At 39.4% G+C, this 17,789-nt stretch overlaps 1 protein-coding gene across 2 annotated transcripts; it reads right to left on the bottom strand.

Annotated features, from left to right (window-relative positions):
* Positions 1-132: 132 nt before the first annotated feature.
* Positions 133-16,824, bottom strand: PHF10 (PHD finger protein 10; the record flags this gene model as incomplete). 2 transcript variants are annotated; one of them, XM_079550502.1, is made up of 12 exons in its annotated part: positions 133-351; positions 1,783-1,971; positions 2,235-2,343; positions 7,139-7,294; positions 9,693-9,846; positions 10,590-10,699; positions 11,721-11,870; positions 11,985-12,118; positions 13,519-13,602; positions 14,077-14,207; positions 14,407-14,513; positions 16,756-16,824. In XM_079550502.1, 12 exons carry the CDS (start codon positions 16,822-16,824, stop codon positions 266-268), a joined length of 1,479 nt encoding a protein of 492 aa, XP_079406628.1. In that variant the 3' UTR covers positions 133-265. The 2 variants fall into 2 exon arrangements, with proteins under 2 accessions (XP_079406628.1, XP_079406629.1); XM_079550503.1 differs by having other exon boundaries at positions 13,519-13,596.
* Between the last annotated feature and the right edge of the window lie 965 nt (positions 16,825-17,789).

Genomic DNA, 17,789 nt, shown 5'->3' with positions numbered 1-17,789 from the left:
ATGGTGCATGTACTATTTAAATTTCATTATATAAAGCTTTTTCTTTTCGAACAGGAATTTGACTTTTTTGTCTAGATAGCTGACAGGACGTGATTAGAGACTTGTCTCACAAAAAATGGTTATATAGCCAAAATTAAAAGTTTATTTGATAAAAAGAAAAACGCAGTGGTATTGTTCCTCTTAAAAGTGGTTGGTTAAATAGCACCAAAGTATCACTTCAATTTGTGCAGTTAAATTTTGAAACAGCAAGGTTTTTTAGGGGAGTTTAGCCTTCCTTGCTGTTTTTCCCCCTTCTTCCTCCTCTTCTGGGGATGGGAGGGTCTTTCTGACAACAATCACAAATCCAGCGACCTATGAAAAGAAAGTTATCAATTAATGGGAAACTACCTTTTTTGTATTCACTCATCTAGTTATGCACCTTTCACCATTTCAATAGGTTCTCAGCAATTTGTAGCACTTTGTTTAATGTATAAAACCAGCTCTTCTTTAAAATGTTAAGTATCTTTTCTAAAAGGTACAGAATGCAGCATGTACAATTCACCATCCCTTGCAGACTCTCTGCATGTAACAGTTGGTTACTTTAACACTTGCGGATCTCAAGAAGGGCCAGCGCTGCTAAGGCAGTGGTTCTTAGAAAAGAAATGACAAACTACAAGGTTACAAGTTGGATTTTCATATGAATGACCGCAGTTCAAGGTTATGGGTGGTTACAGCAGAAAAGAATGATGGCAGTTGAAGAATGTTGCTATTGTGCCACAGGCTAGGAGGGCTTGTTTCCCAAACTAATGTGAGTTATTGCAGTGCAGTTGGGCAGCACAGATTAAAGTGCTGGCAGGGGCTCAACACCAGACCTTGTACTAAAACCTGTTAATGGAGGGAACAGTAACGGCTTGAGCAAAGAGCAGGAATATTAACTATTTATATTACAACAGCTGGAATCTCAAAAGCTGCTTTGCTCATTTTAAAGTTTTGTAGGAATATTATCTATTTTGCTCAGATTCTCTCCTTAAGTCAGAATGAAAGCTGAATCAGCCACAGAACCTGGACTGACGTGAGAGCAAGCTCTAGTGCTTTCCCAAATGGGAATATATATTTGAGGTAGTAGTTACAGGGAATACTGTCGCTGAATACGTCATCACAAACATAGCATGGATTTAGTATCATGTGAAAAGCAGTGCTGCTACCAGTTTGCCTCTGAAGTTTTCTTTACACGGCCTTGAGTTGGCCAGGAGATACCAATGAGCAGGTGATTCAAAGGTATAAGCTGCCTGAAATTTAGGTACCTCACTTCCAGATATGACATCTGAGAATAAAAAGGGCAAGGAAAGGTGTTTAAAAAGGTGTTTACAAATACTATATTAAGCATACTTTTTAATTTAGAAATTAAAATAATAGCACACTTTATTAATGTGAAAGCTGTATTCCAGCAATATGCAGCAGTACAGGCGTCTTTACAGGTTTCTTTTAAGAAAAGAGATCATTATTCTCAGTATTCTGTGGAAATGTATATTTAAAACAAAATAGCTCCAAGTGGGTCTGGATTTTGTTGTAAAAGCCAATTATATTTCCTATTGAGGAACTGCCAGGTTAAACTGTGCACAAGTAAATATACAGAAATAAAGCTTATGAAAAAATGGTACCCTGCTGGATGCTTTCCAACACTATTGTTCATTCTTACCCTTCACACTGCTTTTAAACTTCTTTCAAAAAGCAACACATCTATTCTGACAGAATCCCCAGGACTCAGAGGAGGTGGGAAGAGAACAATTAAATCTTTATTACCTGAGGGAATAGCGTCAAGCCCCACACAAAAAGTGTGATAACCACGGTCACATACATCACAGAACATCATTTCTTCTTCATGGTGAGGCTGCCCACACATAATGCATGTTTTACACTCCATACATTGCCAAGGGTAAGTCTTAATCATAGCAACAAGCTCCGGGGTCATATCAAGGCAAGAAGGGTGGCCTAGATTAAAACCAATATTATTACTATGTCTGAAATGAAATGTAAAATTATTTAGACTGCTTTTACAGAAGCTGAAGCCGAGCTCACCTCCTGGTGAGATCTGATAGTGCACTGAACGTGTCAGTACACGTAACATTAGATAGGAAGCTTTAATGAAGGAGAGAACAGGCAAGAGAACTGTCGCACACAAGTACAAATACTTCCACCAAAAATCTGTCAGAGATACTCTCTTAGGAATCCAGTTAGCGCGTACAGATACTTACCACTGTTGTCACACTGGGAGCAATGTATAAGAGCTTCAGCTTTTCCTTTCTTGTTGGACTCCTTACCCTTCAGACAAATTCCACATATAGCATTTGGAATGACCTTTGGCTGGAAGGGTAGAAGAGGACTATAAATTCATTCCAGAAGAATTCACAGATTTAACAGGAAACGTATCTCCTTAACTCTAAAAATTAATGATTTATCTGCTGTGTGAACCTCAGTACATAGGACAATAACTCACAATGAGTGATGTTTCAATCTTTGATTAACTATGTACAATTTTGCACTTGGCACACCTGCAGTGAGCATGGTGTAAGTTCAGCTGGAGTAGAGCATGTAGCGTGTCTTCCCCTGAATTCATCAGCTAACAATCCTCTACATGTAAATTACATGATGTAATATTAAAAATTTCAGGGATTTTGTACTTTTTTTTTTTTCACCAAAATAGAATACTTCTTTATGAATGGCCATGCAGATTTTCCATGTGGAATAAATTAAATACAATTTCCCCTTTGCATCGACTCTCTAAACATAGAAATTTAGTTACAAAAGCAATAAACTAGATTTTTGTATTGTTAGTTTTAAAGTATCTGGTTAACTGTATTATATACTGCTACCCTTCCTTATTGTGTCCAGTCATAACCGCAGTAAGAAATACACACCATTGTACCTAATTATAGTTTCATAATATTTCTAAGAGATCATCTGGAGCCTATTTGAGTGCATGAGATGCATTTAGAAGGTAAGAGAGACATAGGAGCCTGTTAAATTGAGCAACGTTTGTGGATTAATTCTGTGTCCAAAACGAAAAGACAAACCAACAGAGTTCTAACTCAATGATGATCAAAAAAGATACAAGGCATCACATTTTTCAGAAACATCTTCACGAGGACCAAGGAACAACCCAAGCATTATGAATTTCAAACACACTTCAGTACATTGTTGAGTTTTGACTACTGCTTAATAATTTCAAACCCAATTTCTCACTAATTTCAATAGTCCTCACTGATTTTAATGCCTATTGCCAGAGTTTTGAAAAGAAATGCTGCTGCAAAGGCACAGCAACTAGAGGGAATTCAAGGCATATTCCATTTTCTGTGGAACCAAATGGCTTGTCAGTAAGCAAGAACAGTCCCAGTCAAGTACCAACCATTTGTGGGGAGAGGAATGAAGTTTAATTAAAAAAAAAAAGAAAAAAGAAAAAGAAAAAAGTATATGTTTAAAAACAACAAACAAAAAACAGATCTTTTGTAATGCAACTTACAGTTAAGTGCGTCTATTGCCCGTGCCAGTTTTTAAGCTAGTACCTATATCTAGTTAAAAAAATAAGAATAATCTGAACTCATATTTAAGTGGTCAGGACACATTGCTTAAGGATTTATGAAGTGTTCCATCTGTTTAAGTAAAAACACAGTTACTGTCTCTGATGTTGACTGATCTAAACAGTTTTATTTTAAAAAAAAAACAATAAACACCATACCAGCTCTTCACTGGTAACTTCCTACAAAAGATGACAGAGGCATTCATACAGACTTTTTTTGCTTATTTATTTTAAAAAAGCATAGTCAACCTGTTTTATACATAAATATAATAAAACAATAAAAGAAGTCTAACATTCACAAAAGTCTCTACAAAGTAATAAATATAATGGAAGCAAAAAACACACGTAAAGTCTCTTACTGTTAACTAATCTATGTGTCCTACATGTATACCTTTATATCCTCCTCCTCTCAACAAAAGTGGCACACACTTAAACTTTGTCAGTGTTGTAGCATCTACCCTTCTGTTGTTCGGCCTACATTCTAATTTATATTGTGGTTGTGTTTTTATCTATTTTCTAAGTAAATCAAGCCTTTCTAGAATAGCAAGTGCACTTCTCTAATCAGACTTCTAGTTTGTTACAAATTTGTATCTCACTGCCTTTAATATTCAGCAGCATACTCCCTTGTACTCCATCAAAACTAAAGTGAGCTACTTTCTGGTCACTGTACTTGCATCAGGGTACGTGCATTAACTCTCTGCTCTATATATTTCTAAAGTCAGACACTGATACAGGTGCATTAATTAAAACTGCTTCCATCTACACTTACTTCACTAAATTGTGTTTATTAGAAATCGTGCATTTAGGGGGTGGGTAGGATGGGAATCACAGCCTATTAATAATACAGTTCCAACAGTATGGAAGTAATTTTTTTCTTTTTTTTAATAAAAAAGGAAAAGAAAAAAAAAAGAAAGATTTCACATTTTTTAACAATTCAAGTTCTGTTATCATAAATGGCTTTTAGAAACACTATGAGGGAAGTGTTATCAAATCCAAATGGGAAGTCACAATACCCATCGATTATATTTTGCTTTGTACATATTCATCTAATCGGGGTAAGGAAGGGGGAGGAAAAGAATGCAGGTCACATAGATAATTGCTCTGCTAGTTTTAATCTCCATGCTGCTGTGCTGCAGCTCTCAAAGTCAGCATTCCAATGATGCCATTTTTGCAAGGTCATATTCTGAACACAAAGCATTCCACTTGCATATATATAGACCCGAAATAGAAGTGTTGTAAAATATAGTTTCTCAACACGTTTCAGTTTTGTGTGCAAACAAAAAAAAAAAAAAAAAAAAAACCCCAAACCTCCTTTACTTTCAACAATACCCTGTGTGCGCAATTGCAATAGCCAGTCCTGCAGCAACAGAGACTTGCTACTTGTAACGTGACAAAACATCTAACACATCCTAACCCTTCTTTATCTAAGAACTGACAATAAGAATGCCTCCATACAAAATACATTATTTCTTTTACTTAAAATTTAACTCCATGGAAATGTGTAAATCCTGTAATACTCACAATGTGTTTCTATAACTATACATTTGCATTCTGATGCTGTAGCAATTATCCTTCAATTAAACCACAAGTAACCAAATTTACTGTCCTACAAAAATAGTCAATATTAGAGAATGATACAGAACAAAGGTATTACAAAGTTTTAGAATTCACAGGGACAACATTTTAAATCAGTTAAGTCTTCAGCTCAAAGTGCCTTAACATTCAGGCACGTGTGGTATATAATTATCTGGTGTTTTTAACTGATTAACAAACAAGTCTTTCTATCTTACCAGCTAAAGTGTCTCATATAATCGAGTTTACTGAAAGCATTTAAACACTCCCATGAACAAGAAAGCCAGTCCTCCCAACACAACATCACCACCTTGACCTATCAACGGGCTGAGGGCTGATGCAGGCAGGATACAGCTGCCACTGCAAAGATGTGGCACTGTGAATTTCCAGTAACAGATTGTTACTCATGCAGTTGGTGATTTTGAACCCATAATTGCTATGGGAATCCATTTCTGAAATGCAATGCTGTATACCACCAATGTAACTTTTTTTTTAAAGTTCTGTTGTTTAAAATTATTTTCTCTGTGCATTCAAAAGGCCATGCATAGATTAAACTAAATCAAATACTCAGAAATCTCAAAGTTAAGTGAAACTTCTTTATGTAAACCAGTGGCACACAATCACTAACGTCAAGGTAAACAAAGCTAAAAGAATGTCAAGTGCCATCATAGGATTTCATGTTCATGGGAACATAGGTATGCATTCTGAGTCTACAACAATTTGCGAAGTTACATATAAAAAATAAACTTATGGTACCACAGTCTAAATCTCCATAGTTTGCATATTTAAGTTGATGAAAGACAAAACACAATCGGAGCTTCACACCTGTTATAAATTTTTAAAGTTACTGTATGCAGAGAAAATTTATCAAAGCTGTCCAATTCTTGCTGTATATTAGCTTCTTAGTTTATAGCTTATTTATTGTTAACTTGGTGCCTATAGATCAGAAACAGTTTTGAATACAGAATGCAAACCATCAACAACACACTCTTGCTGAGAAAGTTTCTTGATATGCATGATCTTGCCACTGACAGTTTTCTTTTTCATAACCTCTCTTAACATGCACTCCTGTTTGTTCTATAAACCTTATGTTAATATAATGTTTTTCTTTTCTATAGGCCTATTCCTGTTCCTGTATGTCAAAGGATAATTCTCATTCTTTTCAGTGGAACAGGATTGGACAACATGTTTTAGAAGTGTTCAGTTATATTCGAAACACTTCTTGTTAAGCAGAAAAAAATAATGATAACACACGTCGATTTCTGTTTCTTCTGAAAAGTATTTTTATCAATCTTCTTACCATCTCATATTTTTAAAATTATTCTACAGTAATACTGATAATTTGTGTCTTAGGTTTGGCAATCACTGCTTCATAGCTCAAATGTATTAACATCCTAATGAGTCAGATAAAAGCATATTGCCTACAAACTTTTCTACATAGTATGAACTACATAAAATGTTCTTTTCCATATAGTGTTAAAGTGGTTATGTAGTGTTGCCTGTACAATTGTTGCAAGCTTCTTGCCTTTCATCCTATACATCGTAACATCTCAAGATGAAAGACTATTTAAAATGAACATTATAACAACATGTTCAGCCACATCGCTGCACTTTACAGCGCTGATCTCTAGGTACGTACTAAACAGTACAAAAAATAACGGATACCAAGTGCTAGTTTTGAACTGGCAACTAATTCTGACTGGCATGTCAAAGTCAAGGCAGAGAGAAAGATGTAGAGTTCCAACGACCAGTCCACAATGGATTTTTCTAATGTAGCTGCCTAGGAATCAGAGAAGTGAACAGAAACAGAGGCCGCTGAATAGCTAGAGTACAGGAGAGGCCCATGTGAAATAAAAGCAAAAAGGAAGTAAGGAAGCAAACAGATGGAGCACACAACAGGAGAGCAGCTAGTGAAGTACAGCAAGCAGAAGTTCCATAATACTGAAATACAAGTATTTCAGGGAGAGGCTGGTCAGTAAAGATGTTCAGTCAGGGGCTTTTTTCTTCTACCTTGTACCCAGGAACTGATTTGGATAATACAGAACGTTTGGAACCATCTTTTCTTGGAGTAGCACTTTTGTCTCTCGTTTTTTGTCTTCCCTGAAAAGAATCTTCCTGGTTGTCTGTGGCGCAATCACCTTCAGATACATTGCCAGACGAATTGTCCTACAATGAAAATACCATAGCTATATTTTTTACTTTTTTTGGATAGACAGTCTTTTGTATGCCCCTTAGAGCCGACTAAGGTAAAAGAAGGACATCTTTCCTTCTACAAAAGTATGGGGTACAACAAAATAAAACATCTTTTCTTGTAACCCTTATCTATTTGTTTTCATGCTAAAAGACTGGCATCAGCAATAACAGTAATGCTTTTTCAGTTATCTTGATAGCATAGTGGGATACACTAGTTCTTTGAACCATTTTCCTTTGACAGTCAGCAAGAAATCAACTGTATGCAAGATATTTATGTAACAGAGGGCCAGCAAAAAGTTAAAAGTGCCCTGGCCATGCATTTAAAGTGTATTAACAAACAGCACTAATTCAAATTTAATATGCAAAGGTTTTTTCTGCTACCCTCATCTCTCATTTTCACCAGGAGCACCCTAAATATTTCATGTGGATTGCAGCAGAAGAATGCCAAAGGCAAAACATGCTTCAACATTTAATACAGAACCAAACATAAATTTTATGCTGCAGTTAAATAATTTTGTGAGGAATGGGAAGGTAAGAAAAAGGGGAAGAGGTTCAAAGAAAGTGAGAAACCAACATAAGCATAACTGAGAGCAGCAGCACAAGATTTTTCTCAGAGAAGTGTTAATAAAAGCCTCCAAAAAGCTCCAGCAGAAAACAATACAATTGTTTCTTGCACTAAACATTGAAAGGCCATGTAACAATGGTGCCCTACAGTAACAGGCATCTGTAATCTGCCTATATATGCCCAGAACCTAAAATCAAAACAGACTAAACAGACACAGGACAAAAGGAGGAGCGTAACAGAAAAGCAAAGCTAACTACATGGTAAAAAGAAATTGTATGTTTCACAGCTGTTGGGTGTGTTTATTTATTTATTTTTTTTAAATTATGGCAGGGTTATTTAGGACAAGCCCATTAAAACACTACAGACCAAGAAAACTGCTACCTGACTCCAACGACAGGGAGGGGATAAAAGGAAAAAGCATATTATAGGACTCAACAGGTAGAATGGTAGGCAGCTCAGGACTCAGGAAAAGAGGCTTGAGAACTGTCTACCTTTGTATTCAACAGATATTTTGCCCAAACATTACCTTCCAACACCAAACTCACTTCATAAGAATCTCTTTTCAAATATTCCCTACACCTTTCCCACAGAAGCACATTTTCCTTTTTGTGTGCTCTCATTAAAAAACCATCTGAACTTCTGTGGAAAATGAAAGGATAACCTGCTCAGTCCAAATACTTTGCCATTAATAAAAATGGAAGCCAGCAGACATGGGAACTAGAAAGAGGTGATTAAAGACCAACTATTAAAACAAATAAACAAACAAAAAAACCCACAACCTGGAGTATGATTAGACCAAATTTTTGTGTTGAAATTTAACATTCTAAACTTACATTTTCTTTCCCCAAAATATAAGCAAAAAGGGCATATTAACACTATCATTCTACAAGCTGACCCCTTCCATTCTTCTTTAGTTATGAGTATTTTGTAAATATTTAACAATATGGAGAAATTTTACATTTTTTTTTACCCTCTATCAATTACCCACTATCTAACATTTTAGTCAGTTGAACTAGAAATTGTTAAGTGCATCTGCAATTTTATATTCTGTTTTTCTCAGAATTAGGGCTCGATTTTCAGAAAATGGTCAGCACCAATACACCAACAACACCAATGCCAACTATTTAGTTGTACCTGAACAGCTCATCTGAAGCACAACTGTTCCTGAGTATCAACAAACACTACCAAGGCAGGTATGTGAAACTTTTGCTTATATTCCAGTAACAGTTAATTTGAAGTTTGCATAAGTAAAGAGAACATACACACCTATTAAAGATTTATCATAACACAACAACAAAACTGCTTTCAAACTTTTCTTTAAGCTGCAGCAATAAAGTATCTGTTTCTGTATTGAATACTTCCTGCTTCTACTTCATAGGAAAACACAGTAAACAAGGCTAGTAAGTCCTTTCCTTTAGTGATAGGATACATTCTATGAAACCAAAATAGCAAAATATGCTGTGAACTGAACTGAAATTCACTCCTCTCAGAAACGCTAGCAGCCAGACTTGTCACTTGAGGAAAAGGCTGTAAGAAGGAAGGTTCTTCAAAACTTATTTAAAAAGAAGAAAAAAAGGGCCTGGCATTCCAGAGATTTGTTTGACTTACTTTAAAAACAGAGCAAAACGGAAAGTTGAAGAGAAACGTTACAAAATAGAGAAGTACTAAAAAGGTGGGAATTTTGAGTTTGCAATTCTCCTTCAATTTACAAACGTTAAAAGATTCTAATAGGAAATTACTGAAACTAAAAAAGGCAAAGAGAAAGGATTATTTTTGTTGTTGAAGAATACTTTCAATTTGTCTCACCGAATTGCCTTTGGTTTTCCGTTTCTCGTCACCTCGCCCTTCCTCTGCATCATCTGAATCCCCATCACTGTCTAATGCAGGCAGCTCTGGATCCAAAGGGGGTTCGTAAAGAGCTGTGTTTAATGGTAAGTAACGAAGTTCATCTGGAGAATATCTAAAGTTATTAAATAAATAAATGAATGCCTGTGCACTTTATGCATAGATACTACTCACAAAATATACAAGAAAATTAGAGAGAAAGAGTAAGAAATGTAAATAACTCCAACCCTCCTTGTCAGGGAAGCACATATAAACATGCACTTCTAAAAAGACGGGAAACTTACTTATTTATCCCCACAAATGTTATACTATTTAGTACTTCTCATCTTTGTGTAGGCAGATATTCATGGAACACAGGAAGAGTATATTTGCAATGTTGCAAACCCGTGCAATCATAAAAGGTCACCTGAATGTTTACAGATTTTTAATCAATCCATGCCAACAAGGCATATACTTTGTTTATAAAAGTACATAGCATCTGTTCTAACCCAGGGCACACAAAGAGTTGGGGTCCAAAGCAAAATAAGTTGGTAGATTCCAGATCAAGTTTCATGATTGCTGAAAGGGAAAAAATTGCAAATAAAAATAACTACAGGATAACGTCAAGATTTAACCAGATTATCTGAGCGGGCCAAATTTCAGGCACCACAATACATCAGAAGAGGGGACACTCTCACAGCAAGTATTTACATACGTGATGTTGACAAAAGTCCCCATGCAGCACATTTGTTAGACTAGCAACTGCTTCAAGCATAAGAGTAATTCAAAACTTTGCTGCAAATATACTCAAATGTTTTCCACCAGCCAGATGTAGAGATCAGTGCAAAAGAAACAGCAGTTGCAATGCTTTTAAAATACCTTTTGTAGTACTCCTGGAACTGGCCGGGTATGAGAGCCACTGGATAAGGACTAACCTTTGTTCTCTCTGTAGGCAAGATTTTGTATTTTCCTTGAGGCACCTGGATAATCTGTTGTTTAACACAAAACAATGAAGTTCTTGTTTTGTAAACTTTTGAGCTTTCTTTACCCTCCGTTCCCTGCAAATATTTTGATGTGCCAGTTTTATCCCATTTAATCAATCAGAACAGCTACCTGAGCTCTCCCATGGAAAATTCAATTCATTAAAATGACAAGAGATCCCACTCACAAAACAGTGTTACAGATTTAAGTCTAATCAGGATGTGCTTGGTGAACTGAAAGAAGACAGACTACTTCTAATAGTACGGCATGTAAAAACATTAAAAAAAAAAAAATTAGCAATTGAAGCAGTAATCCTGAACTTTTGTGAGAAGCATCTCTGATGTTAATTATTATTGAGGGTCCATAGTGGTAGAAGGTAGCAACAACACCGCCATCTAATGCCAAAATCAGACTGTGCCACTAAAAAATCCCATTAATAATAAAATACGTCAAGAAGAATCTTACAGAAGCCTTCTTTCTTTAGAAATGAGTCAAAGGAATTATCCACCATCTTGTTTGTAACATATCACTGTCAGGAAGATATTACCTTTCCATGATATATACCTTACTGAAATAATTTGCACAGACAAAATGTTACATCTAACAAAAATAAGGGCGTAAAATTTGATACAGAGCATTCTTTTAGATAAACAGCTAACTTTTTAAATAAATATACTGTTCAGAGAGAATTTTAGAAGCATTCCAAAAAAGAACTGGCCATTTACATGCACAGATGTAACAACAGAAACTTCTTAAACTAAACATCCTCCGAATTTTATGTTGTTACCAGCAGATTAGAGACAACAAAGGAAAAGCTTACATGGATAGAAGTTAAAAAAAGTTTTATATTAAATGTATTTGAAATTATTCTTTTTAAACATGGTGTGAAATGGTTAAAGCCCCTATGTCTCTGTAATGAGATTAATCAGTCCCCTGAATTATAAGATTGTTAGAAAGGTTCTAAGAAACACCCTTACTAAAACATGGAGCTACCTTTTGGCATTGATAAAAAAAAATTAATTTGCCTACATGTGTCTGTAAATCAAAATAGGCTCTTCTTTCTTCCATTCGCTCTCGGTTTAAATTGCTGTTGAATTCTGCAGCTTTCTTGGCAGCTTTTTTAATATATTCTGGAACTTTACTGGCTTCTACTTTCTGTGTGTTCTGCTGCTGCATTTGCTGAAACAAAAACAACTTCATTAGCTTACACACATTTCACTACCAGTTTGTGAATGCTTTTTTATATATTCCATGTTACAGATCTGGTTCACTTCACATATGCTATTTACTCACAGAATACTCTTTATAATGATCTGTTATTCGCTGACGTTCTTTCTCTTGCAGTATAACAGAATACTCAGCATGTTTGGCAGGGTATTCTTTAATCATAAGATCAATTACTTCATCACTACGCAAAGCTGTTAGACCTAAAATAGATAAAAGCAATAATGATGCTATCTGGCAAAACTAACTGTGGGTTATTTATATCTCACAATCATCAACTGAAGTTTTTGAGAAGCTAAAGACAATAAACTACTGTGCACAATGCCTCACCCTCTATCACATAGGAGTGAACTTATGACATTTAGCTTTCAAGGCTGATTAAGACTTTGCTTCTCCCCAAGGAGGAAAGATTCTTCTCTTGCTTACATCTACAGAAACCAAACCCCTAAGAGGCAGAATCTTTGCTGAAAGCAGGACCTGGTGACATTTGTTTCAGTTTCTTGCAGGGGTGAATGGTTAGTTTCACTGCCTCTCACTATTTAATTATGAGGTCAGGTTCTCTATACAAATCAAAAAAGAACCATTGCGAGGTCAATTCAGAGCAGCAAATTATGAGGTCAGGTTCTCTATACAAATCAAAAAAGAACCATTGCGAGGTCAATTCAGAGCAGCAAACTGCACGCAGATTCCTGATTAAACCATTTCAAGTTTAGAAGTCAGAACGTGTCATTTTGCAGCTATCAAGTCACTCAGAACCCCTCTTCAAAAGCTTCCAATACAACTAATCTCCGTTGACAACAGGATAGAATTTGGCATATGTTATCACAGGGACAGTTGACGCAGCACATGCCTCTACTGTAGACCTGAGATAGAATACATCATTTTGCTTCTACTGGTACAAATTGGATATTGTTATATCCTGCATATTAAAGTAAAACTTTCAAGAGAGTTCTCTTGAAACTTTAGAGAGATGTTTCAAGAGAGAAACAAAGGCAGTGTACCAAGGACTGTTAATTTATAAAGTGGTGTAACATCTGCACAGATCCATGGGTACACTGGGGAAAAAAAAAAAAAAAAACTGACAGGCATCCTTTAATTTTTAACACACTCCAAGTCACACATATTAGCAGAGAAAGAACAAATACTTGAAGTTCCTTCAATATAAAATGCATTCATGACACTGTTCTATTGCATATACACTTAAGTGGCTTAATATTCACCCTTCTGATACCTAAGACACAAGCTCAACTCTATAAAATACACTGTTTGCTGAGTTGCTACTAATTCAGCTGAACAAGATAGACTTTTTAGTTTAAAAAATCATGCTGTGCTTTTTATGTTAAGGAGAAAAAGGGTTATAAAAGCTAATTTACAACATAGGTTTTATTAAGAAATTGGAACAGAGCCAAAATTTGTTTTTAACAATCAATATTGAGCATTGATAGCCTTTGGCCGATTTACACAAACTAAAAATAAAATACAAACTGGTTTTCATGTCAGAATTTACATTTTCATTTGTGAGTCATTCACTTCTCTACCAAAATGAGTCACATTTTCAGTGTGTCATTTTTTATACCATAACAAGGAATTTTTTTCCTCTTACCTAACGTGCACTGAGTCTCTGTGATAACATTTAGTTCTCTGAGGTAGAGTTTCTCCTTGTGAGACAAATCTCGTCGTTCTAAATCTTCAGAGAAAACAAAAGAAAAAAACAGCAACAGAAGTGTATAAAATTACTCAAAATCCCCCATAAACAACGTTAAAGTGTTTGAGAATTTTACTTCCAGGCAACAAGTCTGCACTATACAGGAAATGGAATACAAAGATAAAGCCAGCTTTACAGTAAGAAATCACCAACAAAATACTTTCGAATTAAGCTGAGGTCAGTTTTCAAAAGCCACCTGCTGATCTAACACTCAACTCATTCTTTTGTATAGATTTTTTAGTGGCAAGACTGAAAAGTCTTAAATTACTGTGAAAACAAACTATAGGGTACATTTCCAAAATGCCAGTAACAAAACCAAAAAGTACAACATACAAAACTAATTTTGCTATGATCTTTTTTAATTAAATGGACCATTCTGCAGTCGAAAAGACACAGAGATTACATTCAAAATGTAAGAAGACAGTTTTAGAAGTAAGACTTAAAAAAAACAAATACCTGGATACTTTCTTTTAAAGGAAGTCACACCCAAATATTCACTAACTTGCTCCTGAAGCATATAGTATTCCCCTGTTTCATCTGGTGGCCACTTGTACTCTATCAGGTTTTCAGCAGGAAAATAGCTGTATCTGAGCATAAGAACAACACCAGGAGAAATCAAAGAATGCTGGGAGAAAAAGACCAATAGCTACTGGCATGACTCAATTCAGAAAGTTAAACAAAGAATATGAAAGAGTGGAGAAGAGCCAATGCTTCAGCATATTGAACGAAACAGTAAGACCAGCAATAAAAGTATTGGTTACTGGTATACCAAAGTACTGGTATTACCCAAGGTCCTGACTAGAAGTCTCACAGCTCCGAGAACTGTCCCCTGAGCCCATCCGCCGTCTTTTGGATGGCTGGCTGCCATCATTGGAATTTTCTTCAGTGTCATCCTGAAACAAAAATGAAAATAGATATTAATCAATTTCAAGTACTGAATGGGTAATTTAAAACATCGAAAACATTCTAAGACAATATAAAGTTTAGATACATCTGAAGTACTCAGCTATTTAATAACAGTCTACACAAAACTGGCAGGACAGTTTACACAGGAAGCATAAGAACCGGCAAACAGTTTATGGAAAGATTGAGTAGCAAAAGCTTTTTGTTTACAGAGGGATTTAAAAAAAAAAACCTAAAGCTACTGACTAGTAACATTATATGACTCCTGCCTATATACTATATTTGTTGCTTGTTAGCAACAAATCTCAAAGCATCTAGTGATTAAACTTACATGATTATAAGTGAGAAACAGAAGTAGTCAAGCAAGTTGCATATAGTGAGCAGCAGCAGATCCAAGAACAAAACTACCTCAAATAAAACAAACTAAGGACTAAAAGAAACTATGGACTAGTATAGAAGTATTATTAATACAATAAATATCAGTTCAAAAAATGATAAAATACAGACAATGTTCAAAATTCTCATACTGATTCTTACTGAATTAAAGTATTAATACACATTATGCTTTTCCGAAGTATTTGGAGCAGGTGGAGAACAACTGAAGAGAAACTGAAGCCAGTCACCATGCAAGGAAAAAGCACCCATGACTTTTTAACTGTGCTTACTGTGTCATTTTACATTATTATTAAAAACGCAACCCTATAAACTCAATTTCTGATCTTAAATCTATCACCATTACAGTTGTACTGGAAATGCATTGAATAGCTTATGCTGAAGTAATCTTTGCAATGAAATATTAAGAATTAGAAAACCATAGATTGTATGTAATTTATCAATGCTATTTTGCTAACTTGCAGATCTTAATCATGAAACGCTTTGTGTAGTGGAAGAGCTACTGCAAGTGTCTAACTTTGTGCTAAGAACAATGCTACCATTTTGGATGTCTGCTTTAACAGCTTTCAAGCAAAGCAGGTAATTGTTGAGATATATATATATATATATATATATATATATCATATATATATATATATGTTTTTTGTAAGTTAGTGTCATCCCTGAGCTGATTTGAATTAGGCGGTCAGCTTCTGCTGGGCACAGAAAAATCACATAGCTTTCATATGGTCCCATTACAAAGGAATTTTGGTCTGAGTAGTTTGACCTGGATCTCAGATTTCCATTTGGATTATAAGTGAGGGAAAAGAAATTGTTTTTCAAACAAGAAATTGTTATTTTTTCAGGTATGCTGACTGTGTGATTCTCTTACTTCCTCAGTCAGAAGTAGGACTTAGATTGCTCTTCGCTACAACTAATGAATGCCCACAGCTTATTCCTTCCTCCCACACAGCACCCTGATGCACTCTAGAGTTTAGAAGTGCTGGACTAAAACATAACTATTAAAGTCACTCTTTCCTATAGCAAAGCCGATAAGAAACTTCAAAACATCCTTCAGTAAGGGCCTCGCACAAGTTTCTCCTTTCTGCTTCAGAGTCTTCCCTTTCCCAACGCCCTGTTTACACGACACGAGCACCCACACCGCAGCAGGGACGGCTGCCTCTGCTTCCTCCTCTGCTTTCGGTTTCACTCCCAGACGGACACAAAACACGCAGAGAAATGAGGCAGGCCGGTGCAAAGGACTCGGCAAACAAACGAGAACGCTCGCAGCGCACTCTAAAGCGCGGTGCAGCTCAGCCACGGACTGCATCGACTATTTAAAGAAAAAAAAAAAAGGGACAGTTCAATAGAAAGGAGCAGCCAAAAGAGGCCTTCCCCGCCTCGCAGAAGCACGCCCAGCACATCCGCACGCTTCCCCGTTGGTTGGCTCTTTAAAGTTACAGAGCGAAGTCTCCGTACGCCAATCAGCTTCGAGAGCTCCGCCACGACGCTTTATTTTGTAACTGGCAGCCGGAACTACCCAAACCTCCTCCAAAGTGCCCACCGAGCCGTGGCCGCGCGGCCGCTCGCAGCCGGACCCAAACTTCGCGGGGTGCGGCGCTCCGGCGCGGGCGGCACTTATACGAGCGACGGCGGCCGCACGGGCGCTCAGCCCCGACCCCGCGCCACAACTTCGCCGCGACCGCGGCAGGACGCCGCGCCACCCCCGAGCCCGGCGCACGCCCCGCGGCGAGGAGAGCCCGGGCTCAGCGCGTCGCCCCGCGGGGGCCGGCCGAGGCCTCCCGCCGCCGGGCCCCCCGCCGCCGGGCCCCCGAGCGCCGCGGCCGCCGTCGCGCTCACCTTCAGGGATTGGTTGCCGGGCGTGGCGGGGTCGCTGTCGCAGAGGCGCGGGGACAGGACGGCCGCCATCAGCGCCGCGGGGGCCGCCGCCGGCTGGGCGAGAAGAAGCGCCGCCGCCGCGCGCCCCGGCCTCGCGCCGCGCCCGGCTCCGCCCCCCCTCCCCCTGCGGGGGGTGGCAACGGCCCCTACCGGCCAGCCCGGGCACGAGCGCGGCGCCTCGCGCAGCTCCTGCTCCGCCCCCCTCCGGGCTGCCCGCGGCGACCCCGGCCCGCGCCGCCGGACCGGCACGCGGCCCGCCCCGCCCGCAACGCCGCGCGGACCCGGCGCCGCCGTTCCGCCGCCGCTACTGCCACCACCGCCGCCGCCGCGCCCTCCTCCTCCTCCGGCCGCCGCAGCCGCCGCCGCTCGGGCGGCCGCGCGGCCCAGCCGCGAGCGCGGGGCCGATCCGCCTCGGCAGCGCTTGGGCAGCAGCGCGGCGCGCAGGGGCAGCATCCCCCGGGCGTGGTGGGCGCCGAGCGCCGCCGCCGCCGTCCGGCGCGGGAGCTGGCCCCGGCAGGGCTGGGCTGCTCCGTCTCCGGCACGTCAGCCGGGGACGAGCTACGTTTGTGAACCATCCACCAGCGCAGGAGGGGTGTACGGGGGGCGGGGGGGAGCACTCGCAGGAAGCCGGTGCGAGCGCTCTCCCCCCCGAGGAGGGCGCTTGAAGCCGGCCCCGCCGCTGCGCGGAAGGAGCGAGCGCGCCGCCGTCAGCCCGCACCCCCTCCGGCCGCGCCCGGCGCCGCTCCCGCAGCCGTACCTGGCAGGAGAGCCCCCGTCCGCGCTGCACTTCGGCCCGCACGCAGCCCCGCCCGCACCGCTCCGGAGAACAAAGCGAGAAGCCACTCCCACGCGGGGACCGCAATCCCCCGCCTCGGGCCGCCGCGGCGGGCGGGGAAGCTGCCGCACGGCCGGCAACGAAGCCGCTCCTGCCTGAGCCTTCGGCCCGGGCACCGCTCCGCACGGCCGGTACGCACAGCCCCGGCACGTTCAGGGGT

The sequence above is a fragment of the Tetrao urogallus genome (assembly GCF_951394365.1).
Source record: "Tetrao urogallus genome assembly, chromosome: 2".
Classification (NCBI taxonomy): domain Eukaryota; kingdom Metazoa; phylum Chordata; class Aves; order Galliformes; family Phasianidae; genus Tetrao; species Tetrao urogallus.
The sequence above is the reverse complement of the archived record's forward strand: the minus strand, read 5'-3'. Positions and strand labels throughout refer to the sequence as shown.